This window comes from Vanessa cardui, chromosome 27 (genome assembly GCF_905220365.1).
Source record: "Vanessa cardui chromosome 27, ilVanCard2.1, whole genome shotgun sequence".
Lineage (NCBI taxonomy): Eukaryota > Metazoa > Arthropoda > Insecta > Lepidoptera > Nymphalidae > Vanessa > Vanessa cardui.
The window spans coordinates 1,466,850-1,492,054 of NC_061149.1; the positions used below are offsets into that span (position 1 = coordinate 1,466,850).

At 33.0% G+C, this 25,205-nt stretch overlaps 2 protein-coding genes across 2 annotated transcripts; one reads left to right on the plus strand and one right to left on the minus strand.

The window, feature by feature from the left end:
- Positions 1-257: 257 nt before the first annotated feature.
- LOC124540935 lies at positions 258-9,031 on the minus strand. The gene is made up of 7 exons (XM_047118709.1): positions 8,973-9,031; positions 7,299-7,479; positions 6,371-6,485; positions 5,602-5,773; positions 2,464-2,604; positions 1,457-1,570; positions 258-504 (listed from the first exon to the last, which is right to left on the minus strand). Exons 1-7 carry the CDS (start codon positions 9,027-9,029, stop codon positions 304-306), a joined length of 981 nt encoding a protein of 326 aa, XP_046974665.1. The 5' UTR covers positions 9,030-9,031; the 3' UTR covers positions 258-303.
- LOC124541131 (differentially expressed in FDCP 8 homolog) lies at positions 2,252-3,940 on the plus strand. The gene has a single exon (XM_047118975.1). The coding sequence runs from the start codon at positions 2,465-2,467 to the stop codon at positions 3,788-3,790; it is 1,326 nt and encodes a 441-aa protein (XP_046974931.1). The 5' UTR covers positions 2,252-2,464; the 3' UTR covers positions 3,791-3,940.
- Positions 9,032-25,205: the final 16,174 nt, after the last annotated feature.

Below are 25,205 nucleotides of genomic sequence, written 5' to 3' on the forward strand. Positions count from 1 at the left end.
TAAGGGACATCAAGTGATATTCTCAGTCTTTAAATCTGAGATCGAACCATTTCAATAATTACGAACAGTGACGTAGCTAGGGGGCCCCGGTGCATAGAAAAAGAATCAGGCCCCCATCCTCTTTCCTATCCCTCTTAATAATTACCTTATAAAATTATAGATCTTGTGCGCAGGCTCGTATTTTTCTAGCTTCAGCTTAAGGTTTAGTTTAAAGGCCCCCTGAAATCCGGGGCCCTAGTGTACGATGCGACGATAGCTACGCCACTTTACGAACACCCTTTCCAAATCTTGTCTGTTCTGTACTTATTGTATGGCACATGAAAACGGATGGTACAACAGTATGTTGAACATGGCTGAAGTGCTTGCTGCCACTTCCATTTGCAGTTGCTTATCCGTGTCTTCGTCTTCCAGTGGTTCCTGGACGGATTGCTCCTCTTCCTGTTGGTCGTCTAACAGGAGATCTGTTGATGTATTGTCATTATCTGGAGTATTAGCGATGAATACCTGGAAATGAAACAATAGGCTATTTGACTAGTTTTTAAAATCAATTTTATATAATTTAGTAGAAGATAAGGAACCCAGTAAAAGTTGTGTTTTTTATTTCTAGTATATATTTGCCGAAAAATATCATATTAAAAAGTACATATTATATAGCGCGTTAAAACGATACTTGGACAATATGGCGACACAATGGGATCGGTGACGTCACTTTCCTGTATTTTAATCTGTAGTACATATATTAGAAAAGCAAAGTTTACAAGAAAGTGACTTCATCATAAGCCCGGCATTGAAAAAATGCATATTTATTTATGTATTTTTGAATAAATTAAGTATTATTTTCAAGTTTCGTTTGTAAATAACCATTTTTAAACTCATAATATACAGTGATTACAATATTTCACAATTTATTTTTCGCATTTTCAAATAGCCTATTATTTATACATTACTAGTAGTCCAACGCGGCTTTGCTCGCGTTTTAGGGTGTTGCTTATCATGTATTAGAAAAAAAGTATCCTTTGTCCTTTCTTGGAGATCAAGTTTGCTTCATACGAAATTTCATCAAATTCGGTTCAGCGGTTTGGTAGTGAAAGAGCGACAGACAGACAAAGTTACTTTCACATTTATAGTATTAAATGATCACTTAAAAATAAATTCCAATTTGCTACATTCTTTCTAAGGTAAAAATTCGAATCAAAATTTGTATAAAGTATAAAGTGAGATGACTACGACTTCAATATCATTGTTAGATGCCATTTTCTTTTTCCAATGACCTAGACAAGTACTACTTTTAATGTGTTTATAATTCAGCTCTTGTTCGGCGGTGAAGGAAAAAGTTTGGAAATCTTCACGCCTAAGATTATATCACGCCGCAATCCTCAAGAGGATCTCAATTTACGACTAGATTACTTTGTTATATTATTATTTAGCTCTGAAAGAAAACTGGCATATCGCTTACATCGTCATCCAAATCTATAATGGCCTGATTAGCGATATCCTTTGGGTTATATGAGGCATAATCATCATCAGAGCTGTATTCATCACTTTCCTCCTCACATTCGAAGTAACGACTCTGAAATAAAAAATATACATCAGTTTCATTATGTATCAAAACATAATCTTGTTTTAAAAAGTTAAAATGAGTTAAAAAAAAAATCGTTAAAAAAATTAATTAAAAATTCTATCATCACTGTTATGGCCGTAGCTTTAGTTTAAATGTATTATTATTATAAAAAAAATAATTGTTGAATGAATTAACAATAACATTAAAAACATATTAACTAGACTGTAAGGGTATAATTAGTGCAATATAGACTTTATCTATTTTTTATTTAAGCGGTTATAAATTGAGGTCAATTAAATGTTTTGAGGTCAATGATTAACTATTCGGTAAATGGATTAATGTCATAAAACAGTTATACCACATTTAAGACCGAATGATGAAATAATTTCAGACTCCATACGAATAGAATTTGAACTTTCCGTTCCCACATTTTATTTTAAAATTAGTATAAAGATATTAGAAAAAACAAAACTATTTATTACATTAAATATAATTGTACAAATATCATATTTCATAGATCAAAAACATTATTTAGTTTCTAATATAATTTCTTGAACGTGAATTACTTCGTAACATTAATAAAGTTTGTGTCATATGCGTAAACGGAACGTATTCGTAGCCAACACAACGAAACAAAAAAAAATCTTTACGGAAACGTCAAACAGAGAGACACTTGTCAAACTTTTACAATCGACCGTGTGTTATTATTTCATTAATCATCGTTTATTTTGATTAAAACAAAGGAAACCATGTATGAGTGTGCGACGTAATTCAATGAACAACGCACTACGAGATAATACAATGATATACATCAAATAAATCCGTTTCGATCTCATCGTTTATCTAAAATGTGTTGAAGATTACAAAAGTATTTTATTATTGGAAATTACGTGTGCACACACCATGGCCGCGGCCCTCGCAAACGATTCCCCCAGATATCGCAACAGCTTAATTTGCTGCAGCCCCAGAAGTGTAGACGTTACGTCTAGGTCATCTTCATCAACCTCGGGATGTGTCTCCGCGGACGAAAGCTGTGACTCCAACTACATTCCCAAATCAATAGCAAATAAGAAACTTAAAATTCACAGCTCGGCAACGAAGGAAGAACTGGAGAAAGCGATAAACCAATGCAAGGAATTAGTCTTAAATAGCCCTCAGTGTTCCGACGAGCGAAAATGGTTAGTGCGTTATTTAGTCGAACTACGTTTAAGATTAGAAGATCTGAAGGACAACGATGGTCAGCTGAGGCCAAGGGTTGCCATAAAAGGGCACCATTTCGAGCAACAGATTAACACAAACAACAGAAAGCAATACTGTGATCATTGTAGCGGAGTCATATGGAGTATTGTTCAAAGTTCGTATGTATGTACTGACTGTGGATATGTTTGTCATTATAAATGTGTAGATGACATATGCAGGGTTTGCGCGCATGTTGTAATGACTGAAAGAGGGCAATTTGAAATGAGCATATGCCCTGAAAAAGGTCTAGCATCACAGGACTACAAGTGTGCAGAATGTGGAACTGCCCTAACATTCAAGGACACTTGGAATGAGCCTCGTCTCTGTGATTACACTGGAATGTATTTCTGTGCAACGTGCCACTGGAATGACTTATCTGCGATCCCAGCAAGAGTTGTACACAACTGGGATTGGGATAAACGATACATATCACGACTAGCGTACCAAATGCTAAACTTATCCTGGTCTCGACCATACATTGATGTTGAGAATATCAACTCGAGGCTATTCAACTTTATTGCTGAATTAGAATGGGTCCACAAAATGAGAAAAGATCTTGAGTGGATGAGGAGATACTTATGTGCCTGTGCCGAGGGATCCACTCTCCTATCTCCGTTATTCGTACAACTCGGCGATGTCAATAAAAAGTACAGCATGGCCCACTTACAAGCCATAAACGATGGAAGTCTTGAAACTCAACTAACAGAATTAACTGAAGTTTGCCGAGCTCATATAACAAACTGTGCCTTATGTTCTGGTAAAGGTTACTTATGTGAGGTCTGCGGCAATAATGAAATCTTATATCCGTTTGACAGCGGAGCAATATTATGCGATAAATGCAACTCCATGTTCCACAGGAGTTGCTGGTTAAGGAAAGGACAAGCTTGCTTAAAATGCTTGCGTTTAGACAGTAGAAAAAAAGACACGGTCCAATCTCCGGACGACGTTGACACAAATTTGGAATACGACATTGATAAATTTGTTGAATAGATTTCTATGTTTGTTTATGATCTGTACATTTTAATAATAAATATTTCTAACAAATTGTTTATATTGTAAATAAATACATTAACATGTAACAACCAACTTTGTTTGGCAATAATATATTTATAAGTTCAATTTAGCTTTACAATTTGTATTAAACTAAGCTTTGTGACAGAAATTGAATGTCAATATTTAAAAAAAAAAATGCCTTGGTGCTGTTTATTAATATTTTAAATAAATAAGCTTTAATGCAAGTGCTAAAATTGCTCCAATATTATATAGAATAATGTTTTGTTGTTTGGCTGGGTCAAAAATAAAATTGATTTATCAAATAAGACTTTATTTTATCTGTATTTCTTTCACAAATCATTCATTTGTTTCTGAACAAATTAATATTATTCAAACAGCCTTTGATTTATTTTGAGAGTACAATTTTTATTTTAAAATAGTTTTTTTTTATAGCAGAATCTGACGCAAAAGGTTGACTTTTTAGCATTGGAGCTGAAGGCTTAAAACCCTAAATGTCTAAGAAATTGATTATCATAATCATCTCTAAATTCACGGAAAAATACATAAATAAAAATATGATAATGATAATAATTTTATTCTACATTTAAACATTTATTTACAACGGATAAAATTATTGCAAAATTAAAAAGTAAATGGCATGAATCAATTTTCCCGCGCGGCAGTAATGGTGGCGAGCGCTCTCTTCTATATAGTTAGTGACACTTAAAATTATAACACCCCTCCCCTACATGACTAAAGGAAGTTATTTGTTCGTTGCAGACTTTTTTATAAGGTTCCCCTTACCTCCGCTCATAATTTGTCTCTTATAATGCCTAACCGTTTTGAAAACCGACAAAATCAAAATATACTTTATTCAAGTAAGCTTTTACAAGCACTTTTGAATCGTCATTTAACAACTATTTTAAGTGAAGCTACCACCGGATCGGAAAGTAAGTTCTACCGAGAAGAACCGGCAAGAAACTCAGTAGATACTCTTTTTTTATAATTAAAAAATACAGTCATGTTAGTTCATTACATTTATATATGTATGTAATATATCCTGCCTGGAAGTCTACAAGTATTAATTCCGCGCTTTTTTATCGTCTGTATAATCTTGTTCTGAATAATATGCCTTCTTTACCACTGTATTTTTTTTTCAAATAATTTAAATTTATGAAAAGGAAAAGTTAAAAATGTCTGCGGAATTTTATTATGGAAACGATTACCTTGCCTTAAGAAGCATTTATTGACTTTGCGGAGTCGGAAACTTGGCGTTATAAGTTTATCCTTACTTCTTTTGCACATAGACTGATTACCACAGATTTTATCAAAGTGATCAATGTTACTATGAATAAACATAATTTCGACTAGGATAGACAGAATTATATTTTCAAAAATCTAACTTAAGGATTAACAAGGAGATTATTACTACTATACTTGGCATTAAAACTAAATTGAGTTTAGTGTCTCAACCATAAGTCGGATGTTACCATTGGTTCGAGCTGAGATGGCCCAGTGGTTAGAACGCGTGCATCTTAACCGATGATTGCGTGTTCAAACCCAGGCAAGCACCGCTGTTTCATGTACTTAATTTGTCTTTATAATTCATCTCGTGCTCAGCGGTGAAGGAAAACATCGTGAGGAAACCTGCATGTGACATATTTCACAGAAATTCTGCCACATGTGTATTCCACCAACGAATATGTTCCAAACCTTCTCCTCAAAGGGAGAGGAGGCCTTTAGCCCGGAAGTGGGAATTTACAGGCTGTTGTTTGTTGTTGTTGTACCTTACAGTAATCGAAACTTACCTGACAATCCAGACACCGACACGATTCCCTGTAAGTGCAGCTCGTCAGCGCGGATTCGAAGTGTTGCAAGTATTGCACTTGCTCTGACTCCAGACTGCGCTTTCTGCGCGCTAGAGACGCTAAGAACGAGAGCAGAGACACTCTGCACGTTGGTTTCGATTTTGAATGTTCACTGAAAATAATAAACCGTTTGAGAATATTCTACCGCCAAATAACAAACTCAGTATTGTTGTGTTCCGGTTTTAAGGGTGAGTGAGCCAGTGTAACTACACAAGGGACATAACATCTTAGTTCCCGAGGTTGGTGGCATATTGACGATTTAAGGAATAGTTGATATTTCTTACAGCGTCATTGTCTATGGATAATGGTGACCACTTATCATCAGGTGGTCCATATGCTCGTCCGCCAACCTATACCATAAAAAAGAGAAAAAAATAATTATTATTATTATTTGCATTTATGACTAAGAGTAATCCGCGGCTTTCCTCGCGTTTTAGAGTGTTGCTTGTCATGTGTCAGGCTAAACAGTAGCCACAAGGTTTGGAACATATTCCACCACGCTGTTCCAATGCGGGTTGGTGGAATACACATGTGGCAGAATTTCTATGGAATTTGTTACATGCAGGTTTCCTTACGATGTTTTCCTTCACCGCTGAGCACGAGGTGAATTATAAAGACAAATTAAGCACATGAATCAGCGGTGCTTGCCTGGGTTCATCTCGACTCCTTGCTTACCTATGTTACAAATAATAAAACGTCATTAACTCACTCTGGCTCGACGGCATTCATAATCGTCGGTTTTTCGTCGCACAGCAGAGTCTCGCTCGAGCGACGTTTGACGCGGCGCTTCACACAACTCACTGGCATATTCGATTCACATATCACTGTCGAAAAAATAACTTATATAAAAAAAATATATACGGTACACGCAGACACACCTTGCTCCATGGTGCAAGCTGGCTTTCGCGCGTTGGTATGCGCCTCGCTTATGATGGTTCGGTCTAAGATCATCAGTGAGGCGTTACAGAAAGACTTAAAATATTTTATTTGGGGTATAACATAGCACTTTTTGCACCCTGCCACTTCTTGTTATGCTGGACTAAGAAAAATAGATAACAGTTGGATTTAATAACTAATTTAAACAATATAATAATTATATGTCACTTCTTTGGTACGCAAACAAAACTATTTTATTAACTCTATGTTGTTACCAGTGGCATAGCTAGTTGAGGAAGGGCTCCGGTGCATAGAAAGAGAATCGGGCCCTCACCCCCTATTTCCCATCCCTCCTTAACTAATAATTCCCCTTTAAAATTAAATACCAAATAAGAAATCTTGCGCGCAAGGTCGTGATTTTCTAGCTTTAGCTTAAGGTTTAGTTTAGAGGGCCCCCTGAATTCCGGGGCCCTGGAGCACTACACCTGCCCTACAATAGCTACGCTACTGGTTGTTACTATCAATTTAATAGCTGTTCTACCAACCAACGTAATATATAACTGAGGTTTGTCTGGGCCTTGCAAATTCAAGCCTTTATCTCTTAAAATGATTTAGCTATAATTAATAAATAAATCTGTAAATTATATATTCATTTTTGTAATTGGATGTGTTTGGGTTTAACTTAGTTTAGTAGAACTTACCTTATAGAAATTAAATTAATAACAAAAAATATATATTAATTGGAATAGTTTAATAAATACCGGTGTTATTTTGATCGCAATAATTCCAATTTATCGTTTCCGGGTTGTAATTAGCGTCGAAGTCGGTATGTTTGTTCGTCTGTTCGTTTGGCCACAGCTCCTCAACTGATTGGTTTTGGTAAATCGTTTCTGTCGATGTATTTCCATTTTCGATGTCATAGTTGTTTGGTGGTTCTAATACCTACAATAAGGTTAGAAAATTATTATAATATATTACAATATTTTTATTCTTTATCTCAAAAGGATTAAGATAAAGTACATTATAAGCTATTTAATAGTAATAAAGTACATTATACTTGGTGGCAGGGCTTTGTGCAAGCCCGTCTGAGTAGGTACCACCCACTCATCAGTTATTCTACCGCCAAATAACAGTACTCAGTATTGTTGTGTTCCGGTTTGAAGGGTGAGAACTGAGAAAGCCAGTGTAACTACAGGCACAAGGGACATAACATCTTAGTGGCACCACCAACCTTGGGAACTAAGATGTTATGTTATGTCGATGTAAGAAATAGTTAATATTTCTTACAGCTTCATTGTCTATGGGTGATGGTGACTACTTACCATCAGGTGGACCATATGCTCGTCCACCAACTTATACCAAAAAATATATATATATTTTTGATATGAAATATTAAAATATTATTATAGAAGGTACGTCATATTTAGCAATCTTAATTCTCAAATAAATTGCAAATTAATATTGGCTGAATCCGCAGTAACAACAGCCATAAAAAAAAACGAAACATGAACAAAAGGCAATGACCCGACTGACAGATTAAAAGCGCAACTACACAGATTTTAAATTTGGAACCTTCAAAAAGAACGCGCTAAGAAATTATTTTACGAGAATCTTTTCGAACGACACAGCTTCAATATTCAATTTGATCCCATTCACCTTTTAAAAGTATGTTTTAAGTAAATGATTTGTTCATATTCAATGATATTCTATAAACAAATATGTTATACCCATACTAAACAACAGAAAAAAGTGTGTCGCGCCGGGGACCGTTTATTTTACATTTCGTTACAAGTAAAAAGGTTGATAAAAATAATAAGTAAAAGGGACAATTAGATGTTTTAATTACGCAAAACGTATTATTTCGTAATTATGATGTGTTATAACGTATTACTACGTAAAACGACTATAGGCAAACGTCCCAATTAGGACGTTTTCTAGTCTTCACTTTTTGCGCGTTAATAACATATCTGTTCACTAGAACATCATTGTTCCTGTTTTTGAGTTTACCAAAATCCAATGCGCATTACATTTTTTTCTAAATTTAACCCGTATTGTTATAGTACGACACAACTTAGATGTAGCAAATTCGATAAAACCGATCACTGCCGGTTTACACAACCAATTTGAAGAATTTTAGCACCAAAAATCGGTCAAAAATCTTGGACTAGCTCCCTTTCGCGCCATTCGACGCTATTCGTCGCTATAGATTCTCGAGTCAGTTAAACCCGAGAAAGCGAGTGCATGTAAATTGACGAATATATTGGGTCATATGATATTACAAGTTATTACGTTTGTGTTAAGATCATATTCACATAAGAAATAAATATTGATAATTTGGGATAGCGTACTTAGTTTGGATGTGATCGGTTTTACGAATTTTGCCGATGCTATATCTAAGTTGTGTCGTACTATACTATTAGTAAAATAAAACTTACCTCATAATGAGCTCTGCTTCCTAAGAAAAAAACTGCACCATTATTGCCGGCCGCCATATTAACTGAGAATACAGATGATTAATATTATAATATTTTGAATAGCGAATAAAAAAAAGCGATTGTCTTATGTTTTTACTGATCCTAAATACTAAGGTACTATAGATTGTAAATAAATACTATCAACATTTTTAATCTTTTTTTAAAGTTATTACTGGTGATTAAGTTTAAAGTAAATATAAAATATACAAAAATTTTGCGCACTGATTTCACTCGGTCTTTCCACAATTCGTCGTGAACATTTCCAATGTATCATATACGATATGTATCATATACGCTTATGGTGGTCGAGCTATATACTTATTACATATTAATAAGTACACAGTTTAGAGTTTGGTAAATAATAAAACAGATAAAACTCTCTTAAGAGCGACACGATAGCGGATCATAATGTGAAACCTTTTTATCAAATGCTTTTTTAATCTTTTTTAAAAAGAAGCGGAGACGAATGGAGTCGAGGCTTCCTTTATTTAAATAAAGAATTTATTTTATCTATATTTAGGTTTATGACGTTTTCGCTCACAATAAAAAAAAGTATCTATAATTAATTTCACTTCGTTTTCAATTGTAAATATAACGTGTAATTGTTTTAAAAAATAAACAAATTTTTTAGTCTCCCGCGTTACTTCGCGATAATTTCGAAATCCGTAATTGAACCTATGATGTATTTCGATTTCATTTCATTGTAAGCCGAAAGTTTTGGCGCCATAATTGTGAAAGCTTCTTTAAAAGAAATTTTATTGTCATTATTTAGTTAGAAGTTTGTCGAAAACATTTTACTGTAAATTTGTTTAAGATTTTTTTTCTAATATAGCTGTAGTAACGCTCTCTAACCGGCTAGTGAAAGTCACTAGCCGGTAGTCACTTCCGCTCTCTAAAATGAATTATTTATTGAATCGTTACAATTTAGTCAAAAATGCCCTTGCTTTAATCAGGGAGATTGGCTATTGGATTTGACAGTCACTCCGGGTCCTGCCTGGCGCAGAGGTTGTCCATAGCCGTACAGCGTGGAAATGCAGCCTGCATTATGGGCAGCTATGCGTCGGGTACGAACCAGGAGAGACTATTTTAAATTTGACTATAAACGATAATTATAGCAATGATAATGTGAAAAAAAATTAATATTATATAAATAAAATGAGTTTGGACTACCCACAAAAAGCAAAATAAATATTGAAATTCGAACTTTAAATAAAATTGAGTTTAAAATAATAAGCAGTATTGCAAGGTTTAAAAATAAATTAAAAAGAAATTTAATTTCAAAAATAATTTAGTTTTTAAGAAATGGTTATAACTTTTAAAAAACGTAAAAAAAAACATTTTTTGAATTTTTTTTTTTGGAATCGAAATTTTACAAGTGTAATAATAATAACATCTATCTAAAGAGGTTTCCAAATTAAAAATTGCTGAACAGCCTTATTTTTTGTGAATACTTGATAGCTTTCCCCTTTGCTTACATATAATATGTCTAGAGCTGAGTGTTGTATTACAAAAGAAATGCAACACCAAACTTCATACTTCTTGTATGTAGCCACTATTTATTTTGAAAGATTTTTCTACTTTGACAGTATCTATAGAAATATAAATAAACAATGCGTTACCGATCGTAGAATCATTAGAATGACAATAATCTCTGATAGATTATAGATCGAATGCATTGACATTTATATAAAAAAAAAAACATATGAAGATTTTAGTAAAGGTTACAAATCAAGAGCCAAGATGACAATTTGTAATTATAGATTTGTCACTAATTTGTGTAAACTCAGAGACAAGACAAATGGAGAATTTAGAGCATGATAGTGAAGCAAAAAACGGAATACAATTATATGTTTAATTTTAGTATCTAGGTGTAAAGTGGTAAGCTGAAAAATTATAATAAATTAAAAAAAAATTGGACATAAGAAAGTGTTCGATATATGGATATTAAAAAGTGTTAGCTTTAAAATTATTATGGTATCTAAAGCACTAGGCGAATATTTGTCTAACTAGTTTTCAAATATTTCATCTTAGAACAGGAACTATTTGAATTGTGTCAATCAATTTACCGTGATTCGTGACCTATAAATGTAGTCTATGAAAGTCGGTCACACACATAGGTACTAAATTAACGTCTTTAAAATCGATATATATATTTTAATGACTCACCACACGTTTGAATTATTATTCCATTTGTTTATTTTATATTTAGAACAATTACATAAAATATATAATATAATTTTCCTTTATTTAAATTTTTATAACTATAATTTAACAACACATGTTGTACTTACCTGTCAAATATCTTTTTTTTTTGAATTAATGTAAATTATTGTCTTATGCGTGCACAAAATTTACTTCCAAGATAAATAAAGAAAGATACAAAAAGTACTGTTAAATTAAATAATTTTGAATTAATGACAAATATTAATATAGATAAAATAGTATTTATACGATACACATACACACCAGAAATCTAAAGCAAAAATGTTGTGAAATAAATAATTGTTTCCACAGTCTTGCTGTTTTTGACGTATTTTGATCCTGCGCAGTACAACTGGTATTATTATAGGGTTGCCAGGGACCTGATAAAAATAAGGGTAGTTACGACCTTCCCCTTCTTTAGGAGATTATTTGATATATCATATCAGATCTTTTTTATAATCGAATAACTGATCCACACATTATTAATCCGATTAATTGATATTTAATTTCTAAGGAGGCAAAGGAGAATATTTAAATATTCAGCTTTAGCGCCATCTATGCTAAAAGTCATTTTTGTGTTAATTCGACTGTTGTCACCAAAACTAAGATATATAAATATATTATAAATTATAATATATACAATAACTAAGTTTTACAATGAATTAGGCATGTTCATGAAGTTACTATCTAGATCCCAAAAAGATTATTGTGTCTTATTCTGGGGGATTATAAACTAAACTTTTATATTTAGCATTAAATGGTAAGCCCAATGATGTTGTAGTAAACAGATATGTTATTAACGCAGAAAAAGTGAAGACTAAAAAACGTCCTAATTGGGACGTTTGGCTTAAGTTGTTTTACGTAGTAATACGTTATAATACATCATAATTACGTAGTTATGCGTTTTGCGTAATTAAAACATCAAATTATCCCTTTTACTTATTGTTTTTATCAAGCTATCCTTTACTTGTAACGAAATGTAGAATAAACGGTCCCCGGCGCGGCACACTTTTTTCTGTTGTTTAGTATGGATATAACATATCTGTTTATTAGAATATCATTGGGTAAGTCTCATTGGTTTGTACTTTAGCTCATTAAATAAATTTGCTTTGAAGTACAGGCATGGTCACTAATAAAGTATGTTTTAATGTCATTAATTTGTTAGTTCAATTTCTGACAGATGGTAGAGTCAAAACTTTGAGCCTAGAGAAATAAGTGTAGCTGAATCGTTTACCTGAAAACTCCTGCCGTGTGTGGACGTAATTGATTTTCATGAGCGTATTATTCTGAGCAGCTGAGATTTTGTTTGACTGCATACGAAATAATTATAGCAATAAAAACCTATATTTATTTATATTTGCCGTGAGTAGGTTCGGATTAAGTATGTTAAAGCTTTTAGGTAAAGCCCATATCGGGTCCACTTTTTTCTAATTTCTACAAAAAAATTCTAAAATATGCTGTTCACCCTTTACAAATGCATAATTACAATACGATTTTTATATCATACGAACATGAAAAAATCGTATTGAAATAACAGTCATATTTGAGGTCAACAATTTCCTTAAAAATATAATAAAATTTTCGTGTTTCCTATTTTTTATAGAATAGGTTGGTGGACGAGCATATGGGCCACCTGATGGTAAGTGATCACCATCACCCATAGACAATGAAGCTGTAAGAAATATTAACTATTTCTTACATCTTCAATGCGCCACCAACCTTGGGAACTAAGATGCTATGTCCCTTGTGCCTGTAGTTTCTGGTCTAAGTGTACTGCCTCATAGGTAATCTGACTCTATTATCTCTATTTTCGATGCTAAAATTAAGGAACTACACGATTTTACTATGATAAGCATAAATCTCCTGACCAAAACTTCTTTTTTACACGCGATATTAAGAGATCTCTACCACCCAAAGACAAGAATATATGTTAAACTTCTATTAAATAAAACTTACAAGATATTGACGAATGCTATCAAACAATAAAAAATAATATTCAATCACAGAATTATATAAATATTATGGATACTTTTTGGTTTGACATTTTTATAAACAAAACTAGAAAAATAATATACATATTTAAATTTGACAAGGGAATTGTTAATATATATTGAAAAACGGGATTTGTAACAAAAACTGGAAAATAAAAATACTGCAAACTATTAACTATATTCTGATTGTAATTTTTTTGATGTTTTTAAGGAGATAAGCTGGGTCAATAGTAATTATACTACTTATAAAACATTAATTAATTATTATAATAAGGTAGAGAAGGAGAGTCCTTATTTCGATAGAGCTGGCGTGTAATGCGATTCTGTTTAAAAGTATCTTCGTCTTATTTATGTGATAGGTATTAAAACACGTTAAGAAATATTTTGATATAGATAATAAATAATAATAATAAATAAATATAAATATGAGACAACACCACATACATTACTCTGATCCCAATGTAAGTAGCTGAAGCACTTGTGTTATGGAAATCAGAAGTAACGACGGTACCACAAACACCTAGACCCAAGACAACATAGAAAACTAATAGTGATCTACATCGACTCGGCCAGGAATCGAACCCGGGACCTCAGAGTAGCGTACCCATGAAAACCGGTGTACACACCACTCGACCATGGAGGTCGTCAAATAATTATAACAATAGGTGGCAAATGAGCAGTAGGCTTGCTTGATGAAAAGTGACTACCACCGCCCATGGACATCTGAAACACTAGAGGGCTTGCAGGTGCGTTGCCGGCTTTTAAGGAAGGAGTACGCTTTTCTTGAAGGTTACCAAATCGTATTGATTCTCAAAAACCGCCTATCTAGCTATTATGTATCTATCTATATAATTATTACTTACATCTGATTGTCATGATTTTTTAAATATACTTACATAATTTTATTTGAAACTAGCTGTGCCTGCGACCTTGTACGCATTTGAATTTACCAAAAAAAGGCCTAAGTTATTCTCTATTATATCAGTTATCGCCCAGTGAAAGTCCCGTAAAAATCGGTGTAGCCGTTCCAGAGATTAGCCGGAACAAACAGACAGACAGACAAAAATTGTAAAAATGTTATTTTGGTATATGTAACGTGTATAAAACTATAAATACATGCATTGAGTAAAAAAGGGCTATTTTAATATTACTAAGAGACACTCCAATTTTATAATATGTATCGTGTGATTTTTAAATACGATTTTTTTATTTGAAATAACGTTATTGATTCGGTCATCGACGCCGTATTGTGGGACTCCCGTCACTTCCTCTCGTGGCGTGGTGCGGCGAGCTGGTACTGCCTGCCACGAGAAAAACAAAAGGCGGTGGATTTGGGACGGCCAGTAGAGAAGAAAACGAGTGTTACGAGAGTAACCTTAGCCTTCAATACGGTCAAATCAAATCAAATAAAAATAAACTTTATTCAAGTGGGCTTTTACAAGCACTTTTGTATCGTCATTTTACCACCTAGTTACTACGCTACCACCGGTTCGGAAAGTAGATTCTATCGAGAAGAACCGGCAAGAAACTCAGTAGTTACTCTTTTTAACATTTAAAAAATACAAAGCCATGTTAATTACATACATACAATTATTTAAATTAATATATCCTGCTTGGAAGTCAACACGTATTAACGCCACGCTTTTTGTGTTGTATTATGACATTTGATCCTATATCACATTACTATTGCATATTATGAATATAGCAGGGGCTATTGAATTTACTTTATTATATACAATTATTATTGTAGTAATAATTATTTTTATTAGAGGCGAGATGGCCCAGTGGTTAGAACGCGTGCATCTGAACCGATGATTTCGGGTTCAAACCCAGGCTAGCACCACTATATGTATGTGCTTAATTTGTATTTATACTTCATCTCGTGCTCGGCGGTGAAGGAAAACAGCGTGAGGAAACCTGCATGTGACTGCCCAGCCAGCCCAGCCCAGCAATGGGAAATTTACAGGCTGTTACTTAACTTACTTTACTTTACTATTATTGTAATAATTTCATCCATAGCATTTAATGCTGGCATGTAACACTATTTCTTATTTTAAATATGATTGAGCTGTCATTAGAAAACAATTGGACGATAGCGTAGCATTCTAACAAAAGATAGAGAGATTGGAGTATCATTGTAAAACGATAATATTATTTTAGGCCAGCCCGAACTACTGAAATTATACGAGGTTCTGGGATGGGCGGTAAAAGCATATAATTAATCTACACTAATATTATAAAGAGGAAAACTTTGTTTGTTTGGTTGTAATGAATAGGCTCAAAAAGTACTGGACCGATTTTAAAAAATCTTTCACCATTCGAAAGCTAAATTAATCTACACTAATATTATAAAGAGGAAAACTTTGTTTGTTTGGTTGTAATGAATAGGCTCAAAAACTACTGGACCGATTTTATAAAATCTTTCACCATTCGAAAGCTAAATTAATCCCGCATAACGTAGGCTAATTTTATTTTGAAAAAAAATAGGGTTCCGTAAGATATTTTGGGTTTTTCGGACAAAAAAGGAAAAAATCTACCAAAAAAGTTGATTTTTTGCGTATGATGCCTAAACTATAAAAGATAGAACTATAAAATGTTCTAACTCCGGCCCTTAGAGGGCATAATGGCCTCCGACCCTAAGAACCTCACCAGATTCGTGGCTGATGTTGGTCTGGCTGAGGTGTTGTGATCACGAATTTGAGGTTTATCACAATAGATCCAAGCGCCGGTTGCAGTAATTCTTCAAATGTGACCGTGCCTCAGCAGTAGGGATATTAGAAGACTGATTATGAACCGTTATCTACGCGGGCGAAGCCGCGGGCGACCACTAGTATACAATAAGGGGGTAAATAATATATGTATCGATTGGTAAATTAATATAGTGACATAAATTAATGTTATGTGAGTAGTTTTATTACAGGTTATATTACAGTTACATTGTATAAGTATTGTAGTCACAGTAGCATAATAAAAAACCGACATTAAACGGTCGTGTAATGTCGTTTCTGTGGTGAATTTCGAATATCTTGTTACAGAATAATCCTAAAGATTGAAATAAGTTTTACGTTTCGAAATGGAGCCTGACAATGTTACCTCTTAGAAACACCTTTAGGAAAATTAATATTATTACAATTTCATAAGTAACAGTAAATAAATAATAAATATGAGACAACATCACATACATTACTCTGATCCCAATGTAAGTAGCTGAAGCACTTGTGTTATGGAAAATCAGAAGTAACGACGGTACCACAGACACCCAGACCTAAGACAACATACAATACTAATTATAATCTACATCGACTCGGCTGGGAATCGAACCCGGGACCTCGGAGTGGCGTACCCATGAAAACCGGTGTACTCACCACTCGACCACGGAGGTCTACACAGTTGTTAGAAACCCTTTTAATTTATGTACTCACATTTATATTATAATTTTATATTTAATAAACTCATACGTTTGTATTCGATTTCATTAAAGTGTAATCGATTTTAAACATCATTCGTATGGCTTTGAAAAATAATACATGATGGTTTCCCGCGCAAAATAATTAAAAAAAAAAAACAAAAGAGAGTCGCGCATGGAGTGACAATATACTTTTATTACTTGGATTTTTAACTTCAAGACTTTTATGTATATATTAATAAATACACCGGTTAATATATATTTAGCATACAGAAGTGAAATAGATTAAAGAAAAGACAAGAACATAAATAACTTTAATCAGTATATAAACAATTTCAATCATTTACAAATAAACAAAATAGTTTTAACTTCGAAAATATCTTAACATAAATAAATCACCAATCATACATATTGAAGTGAATTACTTACTCAGTTGAGCTTACAAATCCTAATAAGACAAAAATAACACTTATAACAAATTACAAGTCGCGCCAATATTGATCTTATTGTCGCGCCCAAAAAGAAAGAATAATGACGGCTTGATACGGTTTCGCGCGCTTTTGTTTTTTTTTTTTAAATTCTTTCCAGTTGCATAGTTAAAGGAATCTCCTAAATATATATATAACGAGGAGTCAGGCATCAACTTTTTATCAAACGTGTGATAATATTCGAAATATAAGTGTAGCCGTTCTGACTGACATTTTTTTTCTGTCATGTGATCTACGCCATACTGCCATACGATATATTATGGCAGCATATACGATAAAAAATAATTCTAATTAGACTTTTTGAAGCTTCGACATATATATTTAAATATTATATATTGATACAAAAAAGGAGTCAAATTTACCACGTCGGGGCTGTGAGCAGTCATAGTGTCCAAGCATTCGTCATTCTCCTGCGTCTGGGTACAAAGTACTTTTTTCTAGCGATTACATCTAGTTTGACAGAATGGCAAATCTTGAAATTGGATCTTATGTGACGTTGAAACAAGGTTTAATTTAGTGTGCGACGCATTCTCGTGTGGTGGATGCGTGTACCACCGTACCTCGTGGTAACGGACCCCTCGATAGTACAAGCTAAATTATTGCTTATATGCAACGATGTTATAAAACTTTGATAGCGCGATTCAGTTTTGCAGTGTAATTTGAGATGCAGAGACTGCTTTCACTCAATCCTCAATTTATTTAAAAAGTTGAATGTCTTACATTATATTTAATCATTTAAACATATTCGATACCTAACTGTACAATTCCTACAGGATTCTTATTAGAAAAATTATATATTTATTCTTGATTATACATAATCCAATTTGTACGAAAGATCGTAATAATTTGTTTTTTAAACCATATTCATTTATATTAACATTCAGACTATAACATTACACATACAGAAATGATGATGTTAAAGATAAATTCACAATAAAAACTGATCTCAATACTTTCATATTCCAGAGTAGTCTGTTGTATCACTACTCTACATTTTGAGTAGTGGAGGGGTTGAAATCAGGTTTCTTAGCGTTTAAGAAGTTCATACAATGCACCACATATTATTGCCAAGCAAATATGAAACCAATTCGGTTTAAATATAAGTCAATATCGTGTGACGGTCTCGTTATGTTTCGCCGACTTCAGATGCTATCGCTGTTTTTTTAATTCACTTACATCGTTCCCCTTCCATTTGAAGTGTTTTTATACTCTGTAGTTATTACTTGGACTTATAATACAATGCCTTTGCTTAAGCAAAGAATATAGGTGAAAAAAAGCAAATTTGTAATGTCGAAACATACTTTAAACAACGTTAAAAAATCTAGATATTATCTGTCGAAATATTTTGAACATTTTGTTCATAATTTCGGGTTTCATTTTCAGTATAAAACAATACGTTATTCTTATAGAATTATTAGAAACAATTAAAATTATATAAGTTCTTTTGCGAATAGAATGCTTCGTTCGCAGTTTTTCGACAGTTTACAATCTTCACTGTGATCACAAATAGATGTAATCATATCTTTTTTTTGTAACAAATTCAAAAGCGAAATATACTTTATTCAAGTAGGCTTTTAAAAGCACTTTTGTTTCGTCATTTTACTAAACTATATTAAGTGCTACCACCTGTGCGGATTGTAGTTTTTACCGGCAAAAGGCTCTGTAGGTACGCTTTTTCAATATTGAAAGTAAAAAGTCTTGTTAGTTAAAAACAATTATATACATCATTACATAGTATAAAACAAAGTCGCTTACGGATGCCTATATGATGACCTCCATGGTCGAGTGGTGTGTACACCGGTTTTCATGGGTACGCCACTCCGAGACGATTCCCGGCCGAGTCGGTGTAGATTACCATTAGTTTTCTATGTTGTCTTGGGTCTGGGTGTTTGTAGTGCCATCGTTACTACTGATTTCCCATAACACAAGTTTTTTAGCTACTTACATTGGGATCAGAGTAACGTATGTGATGTTGTCTCATATTTATTATTATTATTATGTATGCTTTTATCTTTAAAATTTAACGGATTTAAATGAGTTTTTTTTAATAGATAGAGTGATTCAAGAGGAAGGTTTTTGTATATAATTTATGTTATGCGCATTGCACACGTGCGAAGCTGGGACTTGGCGCTAGCATGTATATAATATATCCCTCCTGGAAATTCACAAGTAGTTGCGGCACGCTTATTTATATAATCTTGTAGTTGATACTATGCTGATTGAATGATTACTTAAAACTAGAATTGTAAGAACCGAATACAGTCCCGGGTGCATGAACAAGATGATTCTGAAATATTTTAATTATTAAATAAATAATTAAAACTCAAATAACTTTATTTAATATAGAAGTATTACACTTTTTTAGGTGGCAAACGAGCAGGAGGCTCACCTGATGGAAAGTGACTACCACCGCCCATGGACATCTGCAACACCAGGGGGCTTGCAGGTGCGTTGCCGGACTTTGAGAAAGGAGTATTTCTTCTTTATTATTATTATTCTTCTTTCTTATTATACTATTATTCTTTATTATTATACTTTCTTATTTATGGTCAATTGAAACAGTACCACCGGTTCGGAAAAGAAAATACCCTGACCTGAGAAGAACAGGCGAAAGAAGCGGGTTTTTTTTTATTTATTATATTCTTCAGATGAAACGAAGATTCTAGAGACTTTTTATTTCACTTGTTAATTAACCTTCATGGTGGTACGAATGCCTACATTTTAGACGGAGATTACGCGCTCAAACCAAAGCAAGCTCACCTAAATTTTCGTGTACTTAATTTGTGTTTATAATTCATCTCGAGATTGGCGGCGATGGAAAACATCACGAGGATACCTGCATGTGTCTAATTTTAACGAAAATGTGACACAAATCCACCACGCTGCTCCAAGCCAGGTTGCAAATGTCAAGTATGCTCCTAACCTTCTCCGCTACACTACTGACACAGCTGACACCGGCTCCAAATATAACAATAACTATAACTACGTTATATGATCGCAAATCGACTTTTAAGTAATATTTTTCATTTCATTTTACCTAGGAGGACTCTAAAATATGTGTTAAATATGCAATTATTTTTATTACTTTTTAGTGCATTTTTATTTGTTTTAAAATAGTGTTTTGTTTGAAGTCGGTTTTTCTTTTTGTTAAAATTTTTATTTATATTGGTAAATTTTCATTTCCATCGTCACTATTTGGTTCAGAGGCTAGCGTATCGGCTAACATTGAATCTACAATCTTACCCGTGGAAGCGGTTGCTGTGGGGCAGGTATACTGCAGCTCCAGATTCCTCATAAAATGCTCTTAAATTTTGCGGTAGTGGAAGAGGACTTTTAAGTTTTATTTATTGAGGAACCCAAAATATTGCGGACCTTCCGTATTATGAAGAAGCGGAAGAGGATTCCTCAGCAACCCTAGGGATCAGGGCTTAGGACGTAAAGTTTGTTCGTCTAGATAACTATCCCCACTCAGCATATATTCTACCGTCAAACAGTAATACTTAGTTTCGATGCGATCTAGTTTGAGGGGTAAGAGAAATAATCAAAGCTTTCAAACTTTCAAACCCAAGTCCTCTATACGATAGGGACAAAAACAGATTATTGCATAAGTGCGTAATATGACATTTATGACATTATTTTTGTTACTATCAAATCTTAACTGTTATATTAGATAAACTTATGATGATGATATACTAGATAGCTTACTAGACACTGGCTTGATCCTGCTCTCCTTTTAACAAGAAATTTTCTGTTTATTCCATTGCGCAGCTCATTAGTGGCGGTTTTACCATTAGGCTAAGTAGGCTGGAGCCTAGGGCGACAGATTTAAAGGGATAGCAAATTTAGCCTAAATTTGTTATCTTACAGAAATTAAAAAAAGAACTTACAATTATATGCATACACATTACGTCCGTAATCCGCACACTCGTCACTACATAGCGGGTTGGAAAACAAATCTAGTAACTGACAGAAATATCACCTAGTTTATAATCGTACTAATAACGGGAAAAACCGATGTAATGAGGACGATAGAACACAAATCATAAATGTTGCAAAAAAAAAAGTAAGGGACGCCAAAAATTGAATTTCCTAGTCTACTAGCGGCAGATTTGTAAATCTGCTACTACTGCTCGTAGGGTAATAAAACACATGTGAATTATTATCCGGTATCTAGGTTTCCTAGTCTAGATAGATGAGATGAATTATAGACACAAATGAATACGTATAAACATCATAGTTGCTCGAGAATTGTATTCGTAATTGACGATTTAATACACGCGATGTACTAGACCACTAGTTCCCAAATTTATTTTTCTCCTGGACACTTTCAAAATTTTATTGGTTTCGGTGGACCCTCGGTCCTGCTACATTTCTATCACATTCTTAAAGTCGCCAAAAAATAAAAATTGTGTCACTTCTGAGTTCTGACCGTATGTTCCGATAGATAAAATAAAAACGAAAAATAGTACATTTTCTAACAATGTAGTTATTGAAAGAAAAAATAATAAGGAAACATATTTATGCTTACATTTTTGCTCTTTACTATTAAAAGTAGATAAATTTTCGTGGACCCCCATTAACATTTTATGAAACCCCATTTTAATTCACGCCTACGTAGACCCAAATCATGTCTCCCGTGGCCCCTGGGAGTCCACCTAGACCACTTTGGGAATCACTGTACCTACTAGACGATAACGCTTTGATATCGTACTCAGAATATGGTGAGAAGGATCTCGGCCATCTTTGAAATACAACTGTTTAGAATCTAAAACGTCGATGATAGAGCTCAATGTAATAGTCAGACATTTTCATTACTAATATGATGACCATAATAAGAGTAACGCTAGCACCATAATTCATACCTTATACCATGTATGTTAAGGAATAAAATTGCTTGTATGTTTATTTCTAAATCTACAACGATGACGTCACTGTTACGTGCTCCGTGCCATTGGAATATGTACCGTTATTTCCTGTAATATTGTTTGAGATTAGAAAGAGAGAGATTGTGTTTTGTTCTATTTTGAATTGTAAATAAATAAACGCAATATTTGTTATTGTTTGTGACAAATGAAAAACGTTTAATTTATGATAGAGTAGGTAGGAAATTTAGCGATATGATTGTAAAATATAATAGTATATTTATAAATAATGATATAGGTATCTTTAGTGAATTTCTAAGTCTGTAGAATTAGTATTAGGTTTACAGTTGTATTTCGTTAAAATACTAAAATATTCGCACAAAGAAAATGTAGAGTCAGTAAGACGTATACATATTTATGTATTATAAATACGATAATAAATAAATATTGTCTTAGTAACAAGCAACAAACTTGCAATCTTTACGAACGAGACGGAAAATATTTTTAGCTAAGTAGGTACTTTCTTAGTGCTGACTTTGACCGATATTATGAGCGTAACGATCCAATGAGAATCGCAGGCCTGAATCGCGCTTTAAGAGTTTTTTGTATCGTTGCTATAAATATATAAAACTGTCTGAAGCATGCGGGGAGTCCCATGCTACTCGGGATACCGGTCTTTGCGGAGGGCCGGCTTAAGCCTCCGCGGGTCTGAATATGTCCCTTATCTATAAGACGTCATATTGTATGGACTTCAAAGTAATGAAAAGAAGGTGATAAAAAAAATAATAAACAATTCTTAATAATGAAAAATCGAGAATTCTTCTCACTGACACCGATGTAGCAGCTTAGACTTCCTTTTGGGCTGCTTTTCAACCGACTTCAAAAAGGAGGAGGTTATCAATTCGTCTGTATTTTTTTTTTTTTTTTTTTTTTTTTTTTTTTTTTTTATGTTTGTTACCTCATAACTTTTTACTGGGTGGACCGATTTTGATAATTTTTTTTTTGTTTGAAAGGTAGTGCTTTCCGTGGGGTCCCATTTTTTTTTTATTTTGTTCCGATGATGGTATCCGTATGAAAACGACATAAGTCTTAAATTTGCATTATGTATATGCGCGACAAATAGGTGAATAACTCAAAATCACGTTAACCAATTTTGATGATTCTTTTTTTATTATAAAGTATGTACTTTAAGGGTAGTGTGGTGAAAGTTTGGTAAGGTTCTGAGCACAGGATCCATGACAAATTAAGGGAACGGGAGGGAACGGAACAATTCTGAGGAGCACGTTAGCAATACTCGGTCGAATCTTTTATTTATGGGTTACTTGGATATTTGAATCACCTTCCGGAACGTGGTTATGTTCATGTAATTGTCATAATCGAATATTATAATCAACTAGCGACCCGCCCCGACTTCTCACGGGTGCAATACTGATACTAAATATACTAAAGAATTTGTTTATTTACGACATCACATTGCAAACTTCTAAAATTGTCAGTGTTTCTTTACTATATTGTTCATTTATTATATACACAAACCTTCCCCTTGAATTATACTATCTACTGAAAAAAACCGCATCAAAATCCGTTGCGTAGTTTTAAAGATATAGGGACAGAGAAAGCGACTTTGTTTTATACTATGTATTGACGGAACTCCTAAACGGCTTACAGTTAGGGTGCGATTTGAGGCAGAATTTCTTTCTGTCTTTAATCAAATTTTGTGTATATGATGTGATGTCATATGATGTACGACATAGCATACGAATAGCTCTTTTGCAAAGTTTTTTTACTGAGGTCGATTACAGCTCATTCGAGGGTGGTACCTTGTAGTTTACGCCGCAAGACGTATTAAAGACGCATTTTCGAAAGTCTATTTTTGCTTTATTCGAAAGTTTCTTTTGAAATTGTCCCTGAAGTAGTTTCTGATTCATATAAACGGCACGCTTAATCTATCCATATTAAGAAAAAAATGTTAGTCTACATCAGCTTCACTTAAAATCAAAAAATAAATAAAATTTTAACAAAAAGAAAAACCGACTTCAAACAAAACAGTATTTTAAAACAAATTAAAATGCACTAAAAAGTAATAAAAATAATTGCATATTTAACATATTTTTGAGAGTCCTCCTAGGTAAAATGAAACGAAAAATATTAGACTACTTAAAAGTCGATTTACGATTATATAATGTAGTTATAATTATTGCTATATTTGGAGTCGGTGTCAGCCAGCCCTATACTATACCTATCAAAAAACAATACGAGAATACTTTAAGAAATGTTTCTTACAAATTACCTTTTATACGATATTATACTGGGTCAATCAAAAGGCTCGTATCGCTTCTTTCTTTTGATTGTTGAAGCGTGTGCCTGTGGCTGACACCGGCTCCAAATATAACAATAACTATAACTACATTATATAATCGTAAATCGACTTTTAAGTAGTCTAATATTTTTCGTTTCATTTTACCTAGGAGGACTCTCAAAAATATGTTAAATATGCAATTATTTTTATTACTTTTTAGTGCATTTTAATTTGTTTTAAAATACTGTTTTGTTTGAAGTCGGTTTTTCTTTTTGTTAAAATTTTTAAATTTCTAAAATCCTCGCCAACTTTCCAAAAAGCAGAGTTAAAGTTTTAAATTCAACTAATTTATTTATTGTTGAAAAATATGTAGTTTCCAATTTGACTCTACTTAATAAAACCGTAACTTGTAGAGTCAATATAAAACTATATTATAGATTTCAATATATTATGCACATGATAGACTAATATAAAACAAATTAAATGCAGACTTAGATTATTTTACAGAAGGAATTAGCGGAATATTGTAATTATAGTGCCAAAACACTCCAATTTAATGACAAGTATATAAATTTTTTAAAACTTTACCATGTATGTTTTAGAGTATATAAGTATATTTTGTAATTAATAAATTAATAATAATTTTAAGCCTATAACTGTAAATTTTATATAAAATAAAATTAAATGTAGAATCATAAGTGTTCGTCAGAATTCAATCAATTAAAATTAATATAATAACATAATAATCACGACAGTAATTTTTCTATTCACTATTAAACTGTCACTTTATTATTATACTAATAATTCCATTATTTCCTAAAATCAAACTATGATATATATAATAGGCATTCGGATACGTCTCTAATCAATATACGCCAATAATTTACTTTCAACTGTTAGTTTAAATTAGTTAAATTTCAACTAAGTTAATTGGGTTGATCCCATA

What these genes read in the sequence shown, in the direction of transcription:
- LOC124541131 (XM_047118975.1), top strand. Translation starts at nt 2,465, where the DNA reads ATGGCCGCGGCCCTCGCAAACGATTCCCCCAGATATCGCAACAGCTTA.
- LOC124540935 (XM_047118709.1), bottom strand. Translation starts at nt 9,029, where the DNA reads ATGGCGGCCGGCAATAATGGTGCAGTTTTTTTCTTAGGAAGCAGAGCT. An exon ending in TTGCGATCAAAATAACACCG is followed by an intron (nt 6,486 to 7,298) that starts GTATTTATTAAA and finishes TTTTTTCGACAG; the next exon opens with TGATATGTGAATCGAATATG. An exon ending in ATGAATGCCGTCGAGCCAGA is followed by an intron (nt 5,774 to 6,370) that starts GTGAGTTAATGA and finishes TATTATTTTCAG; the next exon opens with TGAACATTCAAAATCGAAAC.